Genomic DNA, 20,844 nt, shown 5'->3' with positions numbered 1-20,844 from the left:
AAATAGTGCTATGCTTTCAAGTATAATTTTTTGATATTCTTAAAGTGTCTGTTAAAGACTTTCAATTTGGCTGTAATTTCTGATCTTTGTACTATTAGCCGTACAAATAATTACATTAAATTTTTTTTACATTAAATTTTAAAATGCCCATGGGAATAGAGTTTTGTAAGTATGTCTTATTATATATTTATGTATATGTGTGTGTATATATAGGCACACACACATATGACAAAAGCTAAATCAAACTGCTTTTCAGACTTTTTTGAGGTGATAGCTCATTTTATCACATTGCCTTGCTTCACAAAGTAATTGAAGTAGACATAGTCATAATGGGAAAAAGATTTCCTTGGATTCCAGCGCATCATGTTAAAAGCCTGGGAAAATTTTACTTCATCATATCAGCACCATGCAGACATTCTCACTTTCAGCATATTTGAAATTTCGATGGCCTCCAGTCACCTACAGAATACAGCTTAGTATTCTTACCATAACATACAGGCCTTACATGATTTGGTTCTGACCACTGGATTACATAATTCCTAAACTGACAGCACAACACCTAACATTACATGCCAAACAATAGGGTTCGTGGGCTTTGATTTTTTTTTTTTTTTGGTCTTTTTCTCTTTTAGTGGCATATGGAGGTTCCCAGGCTAGGGGTCGAATTGGAGCTGTAGCCTCTGGCCGATACCAGAGCCACAGCAACACCTGATCTGAGCCGCGTCTGACAGCTCACAGCAACGCCAGATCCTTAATCCACTGAGCGAGGCCAGGGATCGAACCCATGTCCTCATGGATGCTAGTTGGGTTCATTAACCACTGAGCCACAATGGGAACTCCACGTGTTCTCATTGTTCTCACTGGCATTTTCCCTTCCAGGAAACTGAGATAATGAGAGAAATCATGCAAAATGGACCAGTTCAAGGTAAGCTTGGATGAAGTATGACTGAGTCTTATTCATTCGTTTAATACACAGCATTACATTTTAGCTCATATAAAAGTTAATAATTGAAAGAAAATTTTTATTTTTTATTTTTCTAATATTCTAATATTCTCAAGGGTTCAATGGTTCGAATGCTCACCTCATAGCTTCATTAGCTGCCATTTTATTTGAAGAAGATAGACTCAGAAATTAAATTCTTAAATAAATATTAGTGACACATTTGATGAAATTCTGCTAAGCCTATCCAAAGTGATCATGGACCAAAAAGACATTTAGACATGAGATGCTAACTGACAGAACTCATTTAATTGTTTAGTTATATTCAAGACTCCTACAGTGTTAGAAGTTTTCTCACTTCAGTTAAGTGGATTAAGTCATAAATTGAAAAAAATAATCAAGACTTAGCTGTAAAAACAAAGTAGACACTATCCTTTTTCTATGAGCTCAAAATAAATCAAATAAATCCAGTTTGATTTTTGTGCTTTAGAAGATACATTCCATTTTGATCAATTTTGCAAATGTGTTAGGGATAGAAAACTAACAGTAAATGAGGAAATAATATACTGAATTTCTGTACTTTGGTTTTGATACGAAGATATTATCTCTAATACATAGTTCCTCTGCTTACCTATTGATTTTATTTTGCACCAATGGCATGAACAAAAATAAGTTCACAGTTTATATTCCCTGCATTAAACATTGCCTTGAAATGCTTGGAAGAACAAATCCAGCGAGGCCTAAAATAGAAATTCAGAGAGTGAACACTGAAAGGCCCAGAATATATTACCAATGTAGTAGAATTGATAAATAAATTAAAGAATTTGGTTAAATGAACCATAATTAAAACAGTTTATACATACCTAAGGAACTATCAGCCAATATGTATTTTTGTTTTTCTGAATGAGTATTGTCTTTGTTTTTGCTTTTTTTAGGGCTGCACCTGCAGCATATGGAGGTTCCCAGGCTAGGGGTCTAATCGGAGCTACAGCTGCCAGTCTACACCACAGCCACAGCCACACCAGATCTGAGCCATGTCTGCGACCTAATCACAGCTCACGGCAACGCTGGATCCTTAACCCACTGAGTGAGGCCAGGGATCGAACCCGCAACCTCATGGTTCCTAGTCGGATTAGTTTCTGCTGCGCCACAACGGGAACTCCTGAATGAGTATTTTCTAATAAGTATCGATTCAATACTTAGCAGAACCACTGATTTTAAAATTGTGTTGGAAGGATTTTTATTGATCTTTATCATCACTTAACATTTATTGAGAAAGCAAACCTAACTCTAAACATGCTCTGAATTTAATTTTTAAAACCCTGGAACCTTACCTAAAACCTGAAACAAAAAGAAAATTTTTTTCTCCTTAGAGGTTTGTAATTTTCAAAGGCTGACAAAAAAGTAGGAGAACTCGTGTAATTTAAATATATGCATCATTAACTGGAATTTATGGGACAAATTTGAAGGAGCACAAGCATTTGAAGTCAAGGCTGAATTTGAAATTCCAATTTTGACATTTGCTACTTAAATGACTTTGGTCAAGTTATTTAAACCTCTCTGAATCTTCAAATCATTGTATTACTGTTTCAAGTTTCTCTTTCTCTCATCCTTTTAATCAGTCAAGAGAAATTTGGATCATAATTACTTAAAATTAAGAACACTTTAGGTTTGTTTTAAGGTCAGATACTAAAGCGTTCATGAATTTTACATGAATCAAAAATAAAGAGATAAAATTTGAAAATGATAAAGTTGAAGTTCAAATTATTCAATATCCATGTAACAAATATTTGCTGAGAACCTTTTTCCTGCCAGCCTGAACCAGGAGCATGGGATTGAGGTTACCACATGCCCTCATGTATGTTATAAGTCTGTGTAATAAGTTTGGTGCGGTTTTCTTTTCTTTTCTTTTCTTTCTTTTTTTTTTTTTTTTTTTTTTGTCTTTTGCCGTTTCTTGGGCCGCTTCTGTGGCATATGCAGCTTCCCAGGCTAGGGGTCGAATCAGAGCTGTAGCCACTGGCCTACGCCAGAGCCACAGCAATGAGGGATCCGAGCTCTGTCTGCGACCTACACCACAGCTCACGGCAACTCTGGATCCTTAACCCACTGAGCAAGGCCAGGGATCGAACCCGCAACCTCGTGGTTCCTAGTTGGATTCGTTAACCACCGTGCCACGACGGGAACTCCTTGGTGCAGTTTTCCAAAAGTAAAACCGCATTGTAGTGGCTTATGTAGTTATATGTTGATTGGTTCGTTAATCTGCTTTGGTGTCAGAAACTGAAGGAAGGAGCCACTTTCATGTGAATTGTGATGACATCTCACCCACATTTCTTTATCTGGCAGTGTTTTCCACATTGTCGAGTATATTTTATTCATGGTGCTTAGAATTAAGAAGAGCTAAACTTTCATTCCATGGAAGAGAAAACCACTAGCAATATCTTTACACGTTTGTAATTGCTGGTTGCCTCATCTTGCTGTAGGTGCAGTGTGGTTGACTGCACATTGTTGCCTGGGCTGACATATAGCATTTTCCCTTCTTGGTACAAAAGAATGTGAAAGGCAATAGGATGCTGAATAAATAGCATTGTGTGCATTCTTCTAAAATCTGTAGAATTCAAAATAACGTTAGGTGCTAGAAAGAGAACAAAAGCAAAGATCTGCATACAGTACAGTTATATAAATTTCTAAAATCCCACAGGAATGAGGTTTAAAGTAAATAAAGATGTAACATCTTTGGGGAATATTTGGATGGCATCTGAAAAGGTATGGAACATTAAAAAATGAAATAAAAAGTGGAATCGAAAGTAGTATTTGTCTTTGGAGGAGAAGCCTTATTTTAGGATCTATTAATTGCTAGTGACTTCATTTCTTCTTTAAAATGCATGTCAAACTAAGACAAGCATTGTGCACAATTACAAGGTATGCCTAACTAGTCCCAACTGAAAATATTTTCAATTCATGTCTTCTAGAAGAGAAGCCTTTACCCCGAACGGCCCAAGCCCTTCAACAAAACAGCACACAGTGCAGAAAAAAAATAATCTAGGTGAGGGAATGGAGAGCTTTATAAAGGATAAGCTCTTACTTTCTAAAGAATACACTATTGGCTTAGCTTTCCAGATCTGGAAGGATGAAATCTTGTCCGAGGATTCTTTTGCCAGGCATTTGCTTTTTATTCAAACTCACCGAGGAAAGTTTTGTATTTACTTCTGAGGATTAAGGGCAATCATTTTAAGCCCTGTTTGCCAGGTTCACCCTTTGCCCAGCTTAATTGGAGTTTTAAGAGGCTTGTGGAGAAGCCCAAGGTTAATGGAGAAATAGCGATCACCAGCCAACTGTAATGGACTTCCTACGAGGGCTTGGTTCCTGGCACTAGTGCTTCTGTCAATTAAGAATAGATGGTGTTATCAATGTGTAATGTGTACTTAAGTAATATTCTAAATAGCCAACAACGTTGTTTTCATCAGAGAACCAGAAAATATTGCGGCCAGTTAAATTAAGCAGGAAAGAAATTCAGCAGAACTGCAAATTTCCTTCTTAGAGTCTATTCCTGGCAATGTCTTCATTACCTCTTCTAGGAGAATTTCTGTAGGTTTTGAAAGATAACAGTTTAAAATTACATTGTCTGTCCTGTTGGGTTTTCTTTTAGCCATAATGCAAGTCCATGAAGATTTCTTCCATTACAAGACAGGGATATATAGACATGTTACCAGCACAAATGAAGAATCAGACAAATATCGAAAGCTTCGGACACATGCAGTCAAACTCACTGGGTAAGGCAATTTCTTAAAGAATCTTCATTTAACGCTTTTGGAAAATAAAACTGAAAATAGAGTATGCCATAGATTTAGGTGCCAGAATTCCTCTTGGTATGAGAGCTGCCGATACAGATTAAAAATTGGAGGGAATTCCTATTGTGGTTCAGTGGGTTATGAACCCGACTAGCATCCAGGAGGGTGCAGGTTCCATCCCTGGCCTCTCTCAGTGAGCCTGGGATCAGACGTTGCCGTGGGCTAAGGTGTAGGTTGCAGACATGGCTCAGATCCTGCATTGCTGTGGCTGTGGTGTAGGCCGGCAACTGCAGCTCTGATTTGACCTTTAGCCTGGGAACTTACATATGCCGTAGGTGCAACCCTAAAAAGAAAAAAAAAAAAAATTCGGAAAAGATGTGACGCTATTTAGTCATTATTTTAAAGGCCAGTAGAAGAGGAACTCAATATTTTGAGAAAGGTAACCAAGTCTTGTCTTTCACCTACTTGTTTACCCATCCTAAGAATCTGTTCTGAGGGCAAGGGAAATTGATCATTGGAATAAATTCTACATATGGAATGATCGAGGAAAGGGTAGAAATCCGAAGCGTATTAGGATTTGGGGAGAAGGTTTTGGATAGCATTAAGAATGGTAGAGACTGGGAGTTCCCGTCATGGTGCAGTGGTTAACGAATCCGACTAGGAACCATGAGGTTGAGGGTTCGGTCCCTGCCCTTGCTCAGTGGGTTAAGGATCCGGCGTTGCCGTGAGCTGTGGTGTAGGTTGCAGACGCGGCTCGGATCCTGCGTTGCTGTGGCTCTGGCGTGGGCCAGTGGCTACAGCTCTGATTGGACCCCTAGCCTGGGAACCTCCATATGCCGCGGGAGTGGCCCAAAGAAATAGCAAAAAGACAAAAAAAAAAAAAAAAAAAAAAAAAAAAAAGAATGGTAGAGACTAAGCAGGAAGAGAGGGTAGGATCATCGTTCATTGAGTGTAGAACTATTTTTCATATTTGTAAAATATGTTCAGGTCTGCTAGGGCAAGAAACAGGTTCAAAATTCACTCCCCTCCCCTTTCTTACCGCTTCTTACAGAGATGAACCTTCTCCTATGTAAACCTCTCCTGCTATCGTGTGGCCTTAACCCCACTCCATATTCGGGAATATGCAGAGGCAATTTTCCGGTTCTCTCCTCTGTAATCAATTGTATTTTTCCCACCATAAAAGCGTGTCATTATTTCCCAACTGTGATGAAAACAAACAAAACAAACAAAAAGAAACAAAAAATCTTTCCCTCTTCTTCACTTTCTCTATACTCCATTTATATTCTTTCTGTACAGCAAATTCCTAGCAAGATTTGTCTGTACTCATTTTGTTCAATTCTTCTCTGCCCATTTTTTTTTTTTTTTTTGTCTTATTGCCTTTTCTAGGGCTGCTCCTGTGGTATATAGAGGTTCCCAGGCTAGGGGTCTAAACGGAGCTGTAGCTGCCGGCCTACGCCAGAGCCACAGCAACGCAGGATCTGAGCCATGTCTGCAACCTACACCACAGCTCATGGCAACGCTGGATCCTTAACCCACTGAGCAAGGCCAGGGATTGAACCCGAAACCTCATGGTTCCTAGTGGGATTCGTTAACCACTGCGCCACGACGGGAACTCCCTGGACAATCTATTCTCAACAGAGAAACCAGGATGTTGCTTTTAGAACATTAGCTCTCATCACTTCTTTGCTCAGAGCCCTGCAATAATTTCCATCTCCCTCAGATAAAAGCCAAGGTCCTTACAATGACCTGCAAAGGCCAGCATCATCGGAGGACTCCCCCATCTGGCTTGCCAACACCCCTTCAACTTTCTTTTCTTTCTCAATTTCTGTTCATCTGTACCTTGTTTTTCCTGCTTTCCCGGCTCTTTATGTTTCAAGAACCTGCACCCTAGAGTCTTTCCTTCGGCCCACAGCTCCTTCATCAGAGGTCTGATTCCTTGGTATTTCTGTCCCCATCTAGTCTTTGCTCAGATCTCATCTCATTGTGGTGTCCCTGACTGTCCCATTTAATACTGCTGCCTATCCTCTGTTTCAGCACCTCCAATGCCCCTTGCCTGATCTATTTTAAACTGTTTTCATAAGGACTATCACTTTCTAACATACTGATTTAATTAGGCTTTTTATGTTGTCTCTGTATTGTCTGTCTTCCCTACTAGCATGATGCTCCATGAGGGAAAGCATCTTTACTATTCCCCGATGCAGCCAAACCTCCAAATACATCCTGGTCCATTGTACTCATCACTCTTTTTCTATTAAAAAATGAGTTTAGCACACTCAACACTAGTTCTCTTCTGATACTCATATTTCTTTTCTTTTTTTTTTTTTTTGTCTTTTTAGGGCCACACCCACGCCATATGGAGGTTCCTAGGCTAGGGGTCGAATCAGAGATGTAGCTGCTGGCAATGCCAGATCTAAGCCAAGTCTGTGACCTACACCCCAGCTCACAGCAACGCTGGATACTTAACCCACTGAGTGAGGCCAGGGATTGAACCTGCATCCTCATGGATGATAGTCAGGTTTGTTAACTGCTGAGCCAAGATGGGAACTTTTTTTTTTTTTTTTTTTTTTTTTGATACTCATCTTTTAACAAGGCAACTATTTTTTTGAAAAATAGAGTGAGGATAAGTTAGCAGAAAGGGCTGGGACATCTCTTAGCTTTAACTGGTTTGTAATTGTTGGACCCACACTCATCAAATCAACTCTGCCCTTGTTTCACAGCCCAGAGAATTCGGTGGAACTCACAATAAATACCCTCCAGGGGTCTGCACTCCCACCTGCTACTGTTTGCCCTTCCTTTTTGTTTCACCTTCTCCATCTTTCAGCCACTGCCCCTGGTGGGTTGAGCAGCCCAGTGGGTTCCCAGTGTGATTTCAACCTCAGTTGATCCCCCCAACCCCCTAGGGTGGGATGGGAGGGAATTGACGGTCTGATTGCCTTGTCCTGCTCATGGCCCTTCTTAAAAAGAGACTGAGGATGTATTTCTGGATTGTTTTTCTTATATTTAAGTGTAAACATTCCTGTTCTGGAGGGAGAGGATTGTGGTGAGTTTTGTTTCTCAGCATCGACTTTTGCTTTCATACAGAACAAAATGTGTTTTTTTCCTGTATTCCTCAAAGTTGCTTTTTTTTTGGGGGGGGGGAAGGAAGATTATGGCTATTTCCCTGGTTTACTAGAGATAGAAAGTACTGAGGTTTTAAAACCTGTTTCGTTTTATTTTGTTTTTCCATTCTTAGTCGTTCAGTGACTTTTCAGGAAGGCAAATGGAATAAAAATGCCTTTATACTGCCATTGTAACTGGGAATTCAGGTCCATTTGAGGTCCATTTCCCTTGGGTTTGAAAGCCTTGTTCCTTCTAATCTCTCCTGTGTATGTTTCATTCTCATTTTTTTTTTTTGTTTCCTCTTGTAACATCTATGATTTGGAAAATTTTTTCCCACATGCTTGGTGATTGAAATAACTCTTCCTATCATTCAGAGAACTCTGGCAATGGCAACGTTGATGTGGAGCCTCCCTCGATTTATTAGAAATGATCCTTCATCATCTCTATCAAGTATTTGGCCACGCTGGTCATGTTTTTTCCATTCTATTCTGAAATTCATTCATGCCGGGTTAGAACAAGATATGAATGTGTTTATATTTAATCCCTCTGCACTGTTTGCTGTTTGTATGTTTTCCATGTCCAGTGTGTTGGTTGCAGCCACTTTTATAAACTCCTAGAGAATGGAGACTTGCATACATTTACCTCGCATGTATGACAATTAACAGGGCTCATTCTGCTAGTAGGCAAATAAATTTTGGAGAATTTGTTTATTTTTCAGAAATATCTTAGGTCCCCTGGGCCTTGTTAAATGCTCTGGAGCAACAGATTTTAATTCATTTCTCTATTAGTAATTCCTGATTTGGTAATTACTCTATTCAGAAAATTAACACATCAGTGAATTAGAGTGTAATCAAATAGCCCAAATAAGTTAATGTTCCTTATCAGAGAGCTTAATATACTTGCATGAAGTACCTTACAAATTTATCACAACAAATTCTATTTGCTATCCATTCTGTAAAAGACAAAGCTATTAGATTTAACGTACTTGGACAAATGAATTTAAACTTCTATCAGATGCCCCTCACTTGGGAAACACAAGGATCGATGCATAGTTCTGCTCTTAAGGAGTTTAAGGAATAAGGCAGGGACCTTCACAACCGATTCTAGGATAAGGTGATAAAAGCTCCATATTCATATGTATAAAAAGACAGAATAGTGGTGGGTAGATAAACACCTGTAATGTCTTTCTTTGCTCCGCATAATCTTATTCACTTTTCCCTCTTCTCTTTCTAAAATCTCTGTATCCCCATTGTGGATACTCTAGTCATAAAAGCATTTAATTGAATTAAACATGTCATATATTTTGAAACATGGCATTATTTTATATGCCAATAATAGGAATAAAGTATTACTGGAGTTCCCATTGTGGCTCGGTGGGTTAAGGACCTGATGTTGTCTCTGTGAGAATGTGGGTTTGGTTCCTGGCTTTGCCCAGTGGGTTAAGGATCTGGCAGAAGCATCTTGGAGCCGGTGTTGCTGTGGCTGTAGCATGGGTTGTAGCTGCAGCTCCAATTTGATCTCTGACCCGGAAAATTCAATTGCCATGGGAGTAAAAAGGAAAAAAAAGAATAAAATATTACCAATTAAACTAATAAATTCCATTGGTTATAAGTGGATTTCAATTTTTCTTTTTTTTTGGTCTTTGTCTTTTTAGGGCCACATCCGCAGCATATGGAGGTTCTCCGGCCAGGGGTTGAATCGGAGCTACAGTTGCTGGCCTATGCCACAGCCACAGCCACAGCCACAGCCACACGGGATCTGAGCCGTGTCTGTGACCTACACCACAGCTCATGGCAATGCCAGATCCGTAACCCACTGAGCAAGACCAGGGATGGAACCCACATCCTCATGGATACTAGTCAGATTCGTTAACTACTGAGCCATGATGTGAACTCCTGGATTTCAATTTAGAGATGTTAAAATGTGGGTGGAAAAAGACACAATAAAAACATTTGGTATCTAAGATTTTCATCCTGGCCAATGTTCTATGATGTGGCCCTATTCCACATCCCTATGTGCATCACAGTTTATCCTGCATCTCTCTTCACCAAAGGTTCTGAGCTTTCTTCAAAGCCTCAGTCAGAAGTTTATAAAGTAGTGCATTAATGCCATTGACTTTTGCATGTGATTCTCAGGAATCACTACAACGCAAAAGGAAAAAAATCTAGCAATTAGACATTTTAGAAATTAGGATAATTGGCATAAACCATTGTCAATTCTGCTTATGGGACATAATTTTATTGAGGATGTAGTCTATATGCTACAAAAGAGAGTAACAAAATCATTCTAGGACATATTTTTGCCATCATTCAATAATGTTTTATAAAGTTTATTTATTCAACATTTATTGATTACCTATATGTTCCAGGTGTTGTTTTAGATGCTAGGAATATATTAGGAAACAAAAATAGACACAGATCCTGGTCCCATCAAATTTATAATCTACTAACTGATTATAGCAGTCAGGCAAATATAATTGCGTTTTATGAAAAGTCAGAGTTTTGGTGCTAAAGTTTTTTGTGTGTGTCTGGGGTCAACAATATCAATTTATTGACTTAAAAATGTTAAGTAGTAACTCAGAGATAGAGAAGACACACAGTTATGAAAGGGAAGCCAAAAGGAAAGAAGAACAGATGAGAAAACAATGTCTTCTAGTAGATTGTGAATGATAATTGCAGTTTTTTAAATTAAATTGAATATCTCCAAATACATTAAAAATGTTGCAAAGTGATAGAAATTGGCCATGCTTCCAATAAGTGATTGTGAAGACATTTGGTTTGAGTAAATCACTAAAATTCAAGTCAGAGATTTCTATAAATATTGATGCAAATATGTAATAATTTAAAATTGGGCACAAATAGGATGAGGTATATATTTCTCTTTTCTATGTATTCAACAAATACTAAAAGAAAATCCATGTTTTTCCTGGTGCTGTGCTGAGTAGTAGGCATGAGAAAAATTAAAAAAACAAAAACTAAAACAAATAAATAATACCAGTTCTTGCCCTCACAGTGCAACTAGATATTAAACAAAAACACAAAAATCTAAAGTTACAATGTATGTTACATAGGCAGGGTATAAAGTGGTAAGAGGACATTTAATGTTTGATCTAGACTTGAGAGTCTGAGAAATGTCCTTGAGGAAGAAAAGAATGAGCTGAGATTTATAGGCAGTTTAGCAATAGGCAAAGGGAGCAGCTTGTGTAAAAGCCCTGTGGTCAAGAGGATGCAAAACACTGTATGAACACAAAGAAGGTTGTGTTTGCTGAATCTCAGAAGTTAAAGACTTAAAGGTCAGTTCACAGAATTTAGTCAGGTATGTTAAGTATTTTGTTAAGAATCTTAAGAGCAAAGGGAAGTCATTGCAGTGATTTAAATAGGAAAGTGGTGTGATTTCTTTTTTTGTAAGATTGCTCTAACAATAAAGAATGTGATAGAAAAGGCAAATGGTGGTAATCCTAGTAAAAGATAAAGTCCTGGACTTGGTAAGATGGCAGAAGTGTTGGAGAGATATGGGTGGATCGAGAAATATTTAAAGAAAAAACCTGGAAGACATGATGTGGATTTGGAGTCAATCCGGGAAAATGAAGTGGGGTAGGAGTTCACTGTTTTACCTGATGAATTCAAGATGTCTTTTTTGAGACATAAAAATGCAGATAGAGGTCAGAGAATACAGGTAGGTGTATTGATCTCAAAGTCATAGCAGAGGTAAGGGTTGAAGATAGGTAGTACTCAATCGCATAAGAAAAAAAAGAAGACCGATTGAGTCTCAGCCATGGGAAAATCCAATATTTCATGACTGACTATACAACGATGTATCTACGAAGACAAGGAGAGGCCAGTGAAGTTCTGGGTTTTTGTTTGTCTGTTTGTTTTTAAAGTAGCTAGTGTAAGATTTTGAGAAAACTGTGAAACTGTAAGTGAAGACATTGGTCTTAGAGACTGAAGGCAAGTCTATGATATCAGGAGAGAAGGAAGAGAGGAGAAGTTTAGACGAAACTTTGAGCATTGAGGGTGGTGGTAAGTGGAGGAAAATTCCTATTAGATCACTTCTTTTTGTGTCTCCAGAAAGTGGGAGGTAAGGTTATCTGTAGAGGGAAAAGGTGGTGGGAAGAAGGCATGATCAGAAATTCGAGGAGAACAGAGATTGTTTGCCATGCAACCCTAGATGTGTAGGGGAAGGGGTTGTGGAGGAACCTGGAGGAATTGCCTCGAGTTGTGTTGCTGGTGGTACCATTCTGTGCTCTTGTGTGTGCTTGCTGCAGTTGTAATCAGCTGGCTTGGGTAGAGCAAAGAGAAGTGGGTAGTTGAGTTTATCCAAGACTTGACAGTTTTCCAGATGGTGCAATGAGGAGTCAGAAAGGTGAAAGGTTTGGATTATGAATATTGACATGGGTATTGCTAAGATGGTAGAAAGCTTAATAAGCCTGATGAAAAGAGAGGGTTGGTGGGTTCAGAGAAGATAGAACAAACATTGAACTAAAAGGCCGTAGATAATTCTAATCTCAGTGATTTTTATCATTCTCTAATTTATTTTTCTTATCTTTTAGATTTTTCAGCTTTTTTATTATTTATGAGAAAGAAGTAATCATGTAATAACAAAGAGATGACATTTTACAGATTATGAATACATGCTATAGAGGGACTAAGTTATAATTTTCTGTTAGTGCCTAATTATCTTGTAATACTGATTATCTTCTTTGTAGCCATAAACCTTTGATGTCTGTCTATCATGTATCTACCTACCTCCCTACCTATCATCCATCTATGTATTCATCCAGTTAAAGATAGTTGCCCTCTGAAAGACTACAAAAAATATGCTTCAGAGTTTAATTTCTAATATATTTCCCCATATTTTCTAAAGACATATCCAGCAATGATTCCAGGATTATAAATCGTTTTAGAGCGATTAAAAATTACTCAATAGCTTTATTGGGGCCACCACTTGTTTTCCCCCATTCATCTTTTTTTCTTCTTTTCTGAATAGCAGCAGAATGCTAAGCCTGATATTTCATGCTATGTTGTGTTTAACCTCTGGCAAATTGATAAATTATGAGCAGATGTTTTAATTAGAGGTTTTTAATGTACAACAAAGTCTAAGACAGTTGAATGAACATTTCAACTGGATTTATTTAGGAAATGAAAATAAATAAGTGATAATTAGTATAGACAATGCAAAAACATTTACTTTGGGTCTCAGGATATCTTTTAACTGGAAAATGCTTGGTTCTTTCTTTTTGGAAGGCTGAGGGTACACTGGTTTGACCAATAATAGCTGCTGCACTAAACAGACTCAAAATGTTTGGTAGTTCAAATATAGAAGTTTATTTATACTTAATAATATTATATTAAGTATAATATAATAATATAATATTTATATTAAGTTATTTATAAACTTAATAGAAGTTCATTTCTTATTCATATAATAGTTTAAGATGGATGATGGATGATTCTAGTTTTGGGGTGGATCTCCTCCATATGGTTTTGGGGACCCCAACCTCTTTCCACCTTGTTGCTCTGCCATCTCTTAGATCGCATGTTGGGATCTCCTTCTGCTTATGGAAGATGAAGACGAGGGCTTCTTAAAGTCACTTCTTCTAAAGCCTTGATTCAGAAGTGGCTCCTATTATTCCAGTCTCATTCCTTTGACTAGAATTCATGCACGTGGCTTCACCAGCTGCAAAGGTAGCTGGAAAGTATAAAAAGATGTGGTAGTAACATTATAATATCAGAACAAACAGAGCTATAGTTCAAATTTGCATAAATTTTAAAGAAAAAAAAAAGTCACAAATTTGAGTTTATTGAGAGATGACCTGGTCTGCATCTCCCAGGCTCTCTGTGATTATGTGTTCTGTTTTTACAGAATCTTCATTGGAAAATTCTAAGAATTACTGCAGTACAAGATTGAATCAATTAATAAATGCATTTGGTACCAACTATATCCACAATTACTGAAGTGGCACTGTTAACCCAATCCTCCTACTTAAAAAGCCTTATGAGATGGGAATTATTCCCTTTTACCAGAAATAAGAGACTGAGAGTGTTTTAGAATACTTTTCAGGTCCTCTGACTTCAAAATTACTATTTTTTTTTTTGTCTTTTTGTCTTTTTAGGGCTGTACCTGTGGCATATGGAGGTTCCCAGGCTAGGGGTCCAGTCAGAGCTGAAACCACCAGCCTATGCTACAGCCTCAGCAATGTGGGGTCCGAGCTGCGACTGTGACCTACACCATAGTTCATGGCAATGCCAGATCCTTAATCCACTGATCAAGGCCAGGGATTGAACCCGCATCCTCATGGATGCTAATCGGGTTCCCTCACTGCTGAGCCACGATAGGAACTCCCCAAATTACTCTTTTAACCATACTACATTTTCATGTATGTATAAGGACACATATATCCTTAGGATAAAAAGAAATGAATCTTTTTTTCTGTCTAAAATTCTATTCTCACTTACTTTGACCACGTCTTTCATCTGTACATAAAGATCTTTGACTACTAGTTCAACAAGAGAAATGTTTTGAGTATGTAATATGTGTCGAGTACTGGGCTAGACGTTAAGAATACAAATAGCAAAAGCATCCTCCTCCTATTTTCAAGCAGTGAAGGAAGAAGAGACGAGGGCAGAGAAGGAGGGGAGGAGGCAGAGAGGACGAGGGAAAAGTAAGCAGCAGTGCTAACACACAATGTCAAGTGTGGAAATGGAAAGAGGGTAGGAATTTATACTGAGTAGTGAGGGTTTCCATCATATAGGAAGGCAACTCTAATTCTGGGGCCAGAGAAGACTCCCAGGAAGAGGCAGTAGCACCAGCTATGGAGTCAAGTAGAGTAGGTGGGAATTATTCACGGTACATGGGACGAGGAGAGTCTATCCTGGGAAAAGTGAGCAGCAAACGGACAATCTCACAGTGAGAGACAGCATGACATAGTTAAGGAATTGGAGAGGGTAAATGGGTTGAGTGTAGAGGGAGGAGGAATCTAGTGAAAATTGAGACTAAGAGGTAGCCCAGGCATGGGGCATTCTTTGAATAATCGCTCCCCTATCCTGGCCTGCGCCTTGTTTGACTGCCTCACCGTCTCTGGGTTTGCTTCCCAGTCCTCCATCCTCTGTACATGAATTTACATGTCTTTGCAGCCACATTGTTGGGCTTTCAGTGAAAGTTCCATCTGTTCCTGTGGCATTCCTCTACCCCATTATCTGTGAGGTGATGTTCCCCATAAAGAGATCAGTACAAGTCTTTCACATCTACTAGCAGTTTAGCTCAGTGTCCTAGTTCTGGGTCATTCTACTCTGAGAGCAGAAACTGTCACCAGAGCATTAGAAATGGGATTTCAATAAATTAGATCTGCTGTTCAGTTGCTCTTATAAGAGAAGAAGCACAAACTGAAAAGCATTCAAAAAAGGAAAGGAATCTTTTGCCCTGGGCACGCTCTGGCAGACCTGAGTGCTAGAGGTGGAGAGAGACCTGCCAACATGTCTTGTGACAGAGATGAGCTCAGGGTCTTTCTACTCTGCCATCTTGGCTAATTTCCGAGAATAGAAAAGACGGAAACAAAAACAAAGACACATTGTGTAAGTGCACTGGTTTTGAAATGGATGGAGTCAAAGTGTTTGAAAACATAGAGGAGGGGAAATTCATTTAAGAGTGTGCAGGTGCATTAAAGATGGTACAGGTCAGCCCCAGCGTAGGAACCAACGCTGGGATCAAGGTCACCAGCACATGGGTTATTCCTTTGCGTTTCCTCTACTGTGAACTCTTTGTTCTTGCCCTTTATTCGTTTTCCTAATAGAGGCTTATTTTTTAAGATCTTGACGGGTACAAGCGCATAATGTATGGAGAGCATTGACTTTTAATACGATTGATGAAACCCTCGTTTATTGTTGGCTTCATAAATTTATTTTTAATGGCTTTGAGCTGGACAATACTTTAATCTTGACTCTAGATTTTTAAAGTTCTATTTCTAAAGTAATTAAGTCAAAGATCTACCTGGAAGATATTTGGGTGAATGATGTGTGGAGATGATCTAATTTTTTTCCTCCAAACTCCTAGCTAAAAGTACCAAGGCCATGCAATGAATAACCCACTCCTTCCTTACTCTCTGAAGTGCACTTTTTTTATTGCTTATTACATTCCTTCCTAAATTTATTATGGGGTCCTGTTCAAAATACACACTATCATTCAGTTTCTACCACTTTATTTTAATATCAGATGGTGTTCACATGGCTTCATTGCTCTAATTTTTTCACTGTTTATCTAGTTATTTTTCCTATTTGTTTTCCAGAGATTAAAACAAACAAACAAAAACTCAGAGCAGGGGCTCCTGCTCTGCCTCAGTGGGTTAAGAACCTGACATAGTGCCCATGAGGAAGTAGGTTTGATCCCTGGCCCACTCAGTGGGTTAAGGATCTGGTGTTTCTGCAAGCTGTGGTATAGGCTGCAGATGCAACTTGAATCTGGCATTGCTGTAGCTGTGGTGTAGGCTCACTGCTGTAGCTCCAATTCAACCCCGATTCTGGGAATTTCCATATGCCACAGCTGTAGCCCTAAAAAAAAAAAAAAAAAAAGCTATTGCTGCCGAATACTTAGATGTGTTTAGCCTTTTGTAAGCTGGGGATAAGAACATTGGTGAGGAATAAATGGGATCATGCATACACAGCACTTGTATGCTTGATATATGGGAGCATTAAAAAAGTATTAACTGTTATTGGTAATAACATAATATCAAAAATGTTGACCCATTGGGCTATGTTTGTAATTAGATATATATTTAACAACTTTTAAAATTTGCTATGTTTCCCCTCAAACTATAACATTTTAAGTTGGTTAATAGTTATAAGTGACATCCTCAAATTTTATTTGCCATTTTATTTTTTATCTATTTGTTTTGGCCACCTGCAGCATGCAGAAGTTCCTGGGCCAGGGATTGAACCCACACCACAGCAGTGACAACGTCAGATCCTTAACCTAATAAGCCATGAGGGAGCCCGGACATTTTCAAATTTCAAATATTATTCGGAGTCCTTCCTCATGAATAAAAGTTGAAATTCTGATCTGAGAAAATTGAACTGATTACATGGAAAATAAAAGCCATTGTGGGTGTAATAAATAAGCGATGTCATTTAAATAATTCTTAAAAATTACCATGATGTGTCTTTTTTAATACTTTAAAGACTCTAAATTTATGCATTATAATAGTTATAACTGTGTGAGTTTACTTCAAGATTTCTCAAGGAAAGCCACCCTTGGTATTGGTAATTGACTTCAGAATGAATTTTTTTGAGGGACGGGATGGAGGATTACATTCTGTAATTTGATAGCTTTCAAAGTTTGGGTAAATTTAATTGAAAATTTTAGCTTCAGTGATACTCTTTGGGTCCTTCAAATTCTGACACTTTTTTTAAAAAAGCACCTTAAATGTTTTTACCTAAAAAACTATTTCATATAGAGTTTAGAGAAAAATAGGTGACATAAAATATATTTTAAGAAGTATAACCAGAGTAGTTTCTTCGGTTGCTGGCAAAGATACTAATTAAACATCATTCCCTGATTTTCTTGGAAAAAATCTGGACAGAAATAGACAAAATTTTTGAAGGAAAAAAGAAAAACTCTGATTTTTGTGTGGAAAAAAAAAGATGACATTAAGTAACAGGAAATTAGTAAAATTTGAAAAGGAAATTAACTTGGGTGCATTGACAGATATGGAAAATATTATACTGCACACATCAAAATAACTCAAGAAAAACTAAAGCTTCTTTCATGGGTATTAAATTGTCCAGGACTTCCAGAACTCATTAACTGGCACTGAGGACCTGATGTCCCTTTCTTCCATTAAATTAAATGCCTCCAGGGTTTAATCTTTAATTATGTTTTGGTTCATGATAGATTGTTTTTAGAATGGTCAGAAAACATCCTTCTAACCCTGATTTTTTTAAAAGTTTTGATCCTAGTGATTCTAAAATAATTATTGGAAATTTTCAGTGTTATGTTGAGATGAGTGAATGCTTTTCAATAGATTGAGTAATGGGATATTTTATCAGTGGATTTTCTAACAGTAAACTATGTTTCTAGAATTAACTCTATTATGTTGCAAAGGTTCATTGGCTTTACACACCAATGCACATTGTTAGCATTTTATTCCAAGTCTCAACTTTACCTATTGAAGAAACTAGTGTAAGAGTTTGTTTTACATTATGGCCTTTTCAGATTTTAGTAACATTATTTAATCTCATAAAATAAATTGGGAAAATTTCAAGCTTCTTCTGGAGCTATTTGTAAAGTACCTTTTCCTGAAAAAGAAAAAACCCCAAAACTTCATGTTAAATGATCTGTCCCTAAAGGTATTTGGGGGTAATTATTATTTTCTATTTTCACTAGTTTATCTTATGCTCAATTATTTAATCTGGCTTTCACCTCCTTGATTAAATTGTTGTTTTTCCAGAAAATTATCTCATCAGGGTTGGTGAGTTGGTTGTAATGATAATGTGATGATGCTATAGGTGGTAGCAGGTGTGGCTGACTTCTCTGTATGGTATTTAAGTTGCTTGGTGCTGTTCTAAGTGCTTGATGTATGTGAAGTCAACACCACTCTCCTACTCCTGATACAGGTAAACAATTCTTAAAATATGTATAACTAAAAAAAGCATTTTATTAATACGATTTTGGTTTTGGCTGCAAAACCCAGGATTATATTTATGTTTACATTAACATTTATATTTACTTATAGAGGTTACTCTCTATATATTACATACGTATATATGTGTAAATTGCTCATTTTACGTTGGAAGATGCTAATATATTTGTGTTTCCCTCTTGGCTTTTCTAATATTAAGCTAGATTATTATTATTTTTTTTTCCATTTTATTTTTTTTATTTTTTTTTTGGTCTTTTTGCTATTTCTTGGGCCGCTCCCGCGGCATATGGAGGTTCCCAGGCTAGTAGTGGTCTAATCGGAGCTGTAGCCACCGGCCTATGCCAGAACCACAGCAACGCGGGATCCGAGCCGCGTCTGCAACCTACACCACAGCTCACGGCAACGCCGGATCGTTAACCCACTGAGCAAGGGCAGGGACCGAACCTGCAACCTCATGGTTCCTAGTCGGATTTGTTAACCACTGCGCCACGACGGGAACTCCCTTAAGCTAGATTATTTTATTTTGTTTTTGTCTTTTTGTCTCTATAGGGCTGCACCCGAAGCATATTGAGGTTCCCAGGCTAGGAGTCCAATCAGAGCTGTAGCCGCCCATCTAGGCCAGAGCCACAGCAACGTGGACTCCGAGCCTTGTTTGTGACCTACATCACAGCTCACGGCAACACCGGATCCTTAACCCACTGAACAAGGCCAGGGATGGAACCTGCATCCTCACGGATGCTAGTTGGGTTTGTTAACCACTGAGCCATGACGGGAACTCAGATAATTTTAAAATATTGGAATATTTACTATTATTGTAATATCCAATCTATTTGTTTTCTGAAGCATTAAAAAAATTCTTATTTTTCAAAATCTCTCTTTTATCTTTGTTTTTTAAATCATTTTTTTTTGCTAATTTTTTCTTATACATCCTTATAGACTGTTTTATACCCAGTAGTTTGTATCTTCCACTCACCTACTCCTATATTGTTCCTCCCTGCCTCTCACCACTGGTAACCACTTGTTTATTCTCTGTATTTCTGATTCCGCTTTTTTTTTGTTCTAGCAACTACTTTGCTGTATTTTTTTAGAGATTCATTGTATAAGTGATAGCATGCAATATTTATCTTTATTTCTATCCATGTTGCTGCAAATGGCAAGGTTTCGTTCTTTTTTACGGCCGAGTAGTATTCCATTTTGTGTTTTTGTGTGTATGTGTGTGTGTGTGTGTGTGTGTGTGTAAATAGGTAGATGGATAGGTAGATAGATATCACATCTTCTTTATCCATTCATCTATTTAGGGATACTTGGGTTGTTTCCTTATCTTGGCAATTGTAAATAATGATGCTATGAACATTGGGGTATGTGAATCTTTTTTTTTTTTTTGTCTTTTTGCCTTTTCTAGGGCTGCTCCTGTGACATATGGAGGTTCCCAGGCTAGGGGTCTAATCAGAGCTGTAGCCGCTGGCCTACACCAGAGCCATAGCAACAAGGGATCCGAGCTGCGTCTGCAACCTACACCACAGCTCATAGTAATGCTGGATCCTTAACTACCGAGCAAGGCCAGGGATCGAACCCACAACCTCATGGTTCCTAGTTGGATCCGTTAACCACTGTGCCATGATGGGAACTCCTATGAATCTTTTTGAATTAGTTTTTTTTTTTTTTTTTTGGATATATACTCAAGAGTGGAATTGCTGGGTCATGGGCTAGTTTTAAGTTAATTTTATTTTTTTTGAGAAACCTCAATACTGTTTTCCACAGTGGCTGTACTAATTACATTTCTACCAACAGTGTATAAGGGTTCCCTTTTATCCACATCCTTGCCAACATTTGTAATTTGTGTTCTTTTTAATGATAGCCATCATGACAGGTGTGACAAGATATTGCCTTGTGGTTTTGATTTGCATTTCCCTGATGATTAGTGATGGTAATCTTTTCACGTGCCTGTGGGCCATCTGCATTTCCTCTTTGGAAAAAAGTCTATTCAATTTTTAATCAGGTTGTTTGATTTTTTTGGTGTTGAGTTGTATTAGCTGTTAATATACATTGAATATTAATCCTTTACTGGTCATATCATTTACAACTATTTTCTCCCATTCCTTGTGTTGTCTTTTTGTTTTGTTGATAGATTGCTTTGATGTGTAGAAGCTTTTAATTAGGTCCCATTTGTTTGTTTTTGCTTTTATTTCCTTTATTTTAGGCGATAGATCAAAAAATATTGCTGTGATTTATGTCAAAGAGTGTTCTGCCTATGTTTTTTGTCTAGGAGTTTTATAGTATCCAGTCTCACATTTAGGTCTTAATCCATTTTGAGTTTATTTGCATGTGTTGTTAGAGAATGTTCTAATTTCATTCTTCTATACGGAGCTGTCCTGTTATCCCAGAGC

At 37.9% G+C, this 20,844-nt stretch overlaps 1 protein-coding gene across 3 annotated transcripts in view; it reads left to right on the top strand.

The window, feature by feature from the left end:
- TINAG (tubulointerstitial nephritis antigen) overlaps nt 1–20,844 on the top strand; it is a 74,382-nt gene that overhangs the window by 32,363 nt on the left and 21,175 nt on the right. For all 3 annotated transcript variants that reach the window (XM_021098515.1, XM_021098514.1, XM_021098516.1), the window contains 2 exons: nt 880–925; nt 4,587–4,710. In XM_021098515.1, the coding sequence (XP_020954174.1) occupies nt 880–925; nt 4,587–4,710 (170 nt within the window). The remainder of the gene's footprint in view (nt 1–879; nt 926–4,586; nt 4,711–20,844) is intronic.

The sequence above is a fragment of the Sus scrofa genome, chromosome 7, assembly GCF_000003025.6.
Source record: "Sus scrofa isolate TJ Tabasco breed Duroc chromosome 7, Sscrofa11.1, whole genome shotgun sequence".
Lineage (NCBI taxonomy): Eukaryota > Metazoa > Chordata > Mammalia > Artiodactyla > Suidae > Sus > Sus scrofa.
Note: the sequence above shows the minus strand (reverse complement) of the source record. Positions and strands in the feature narration are given on the sequence as shown.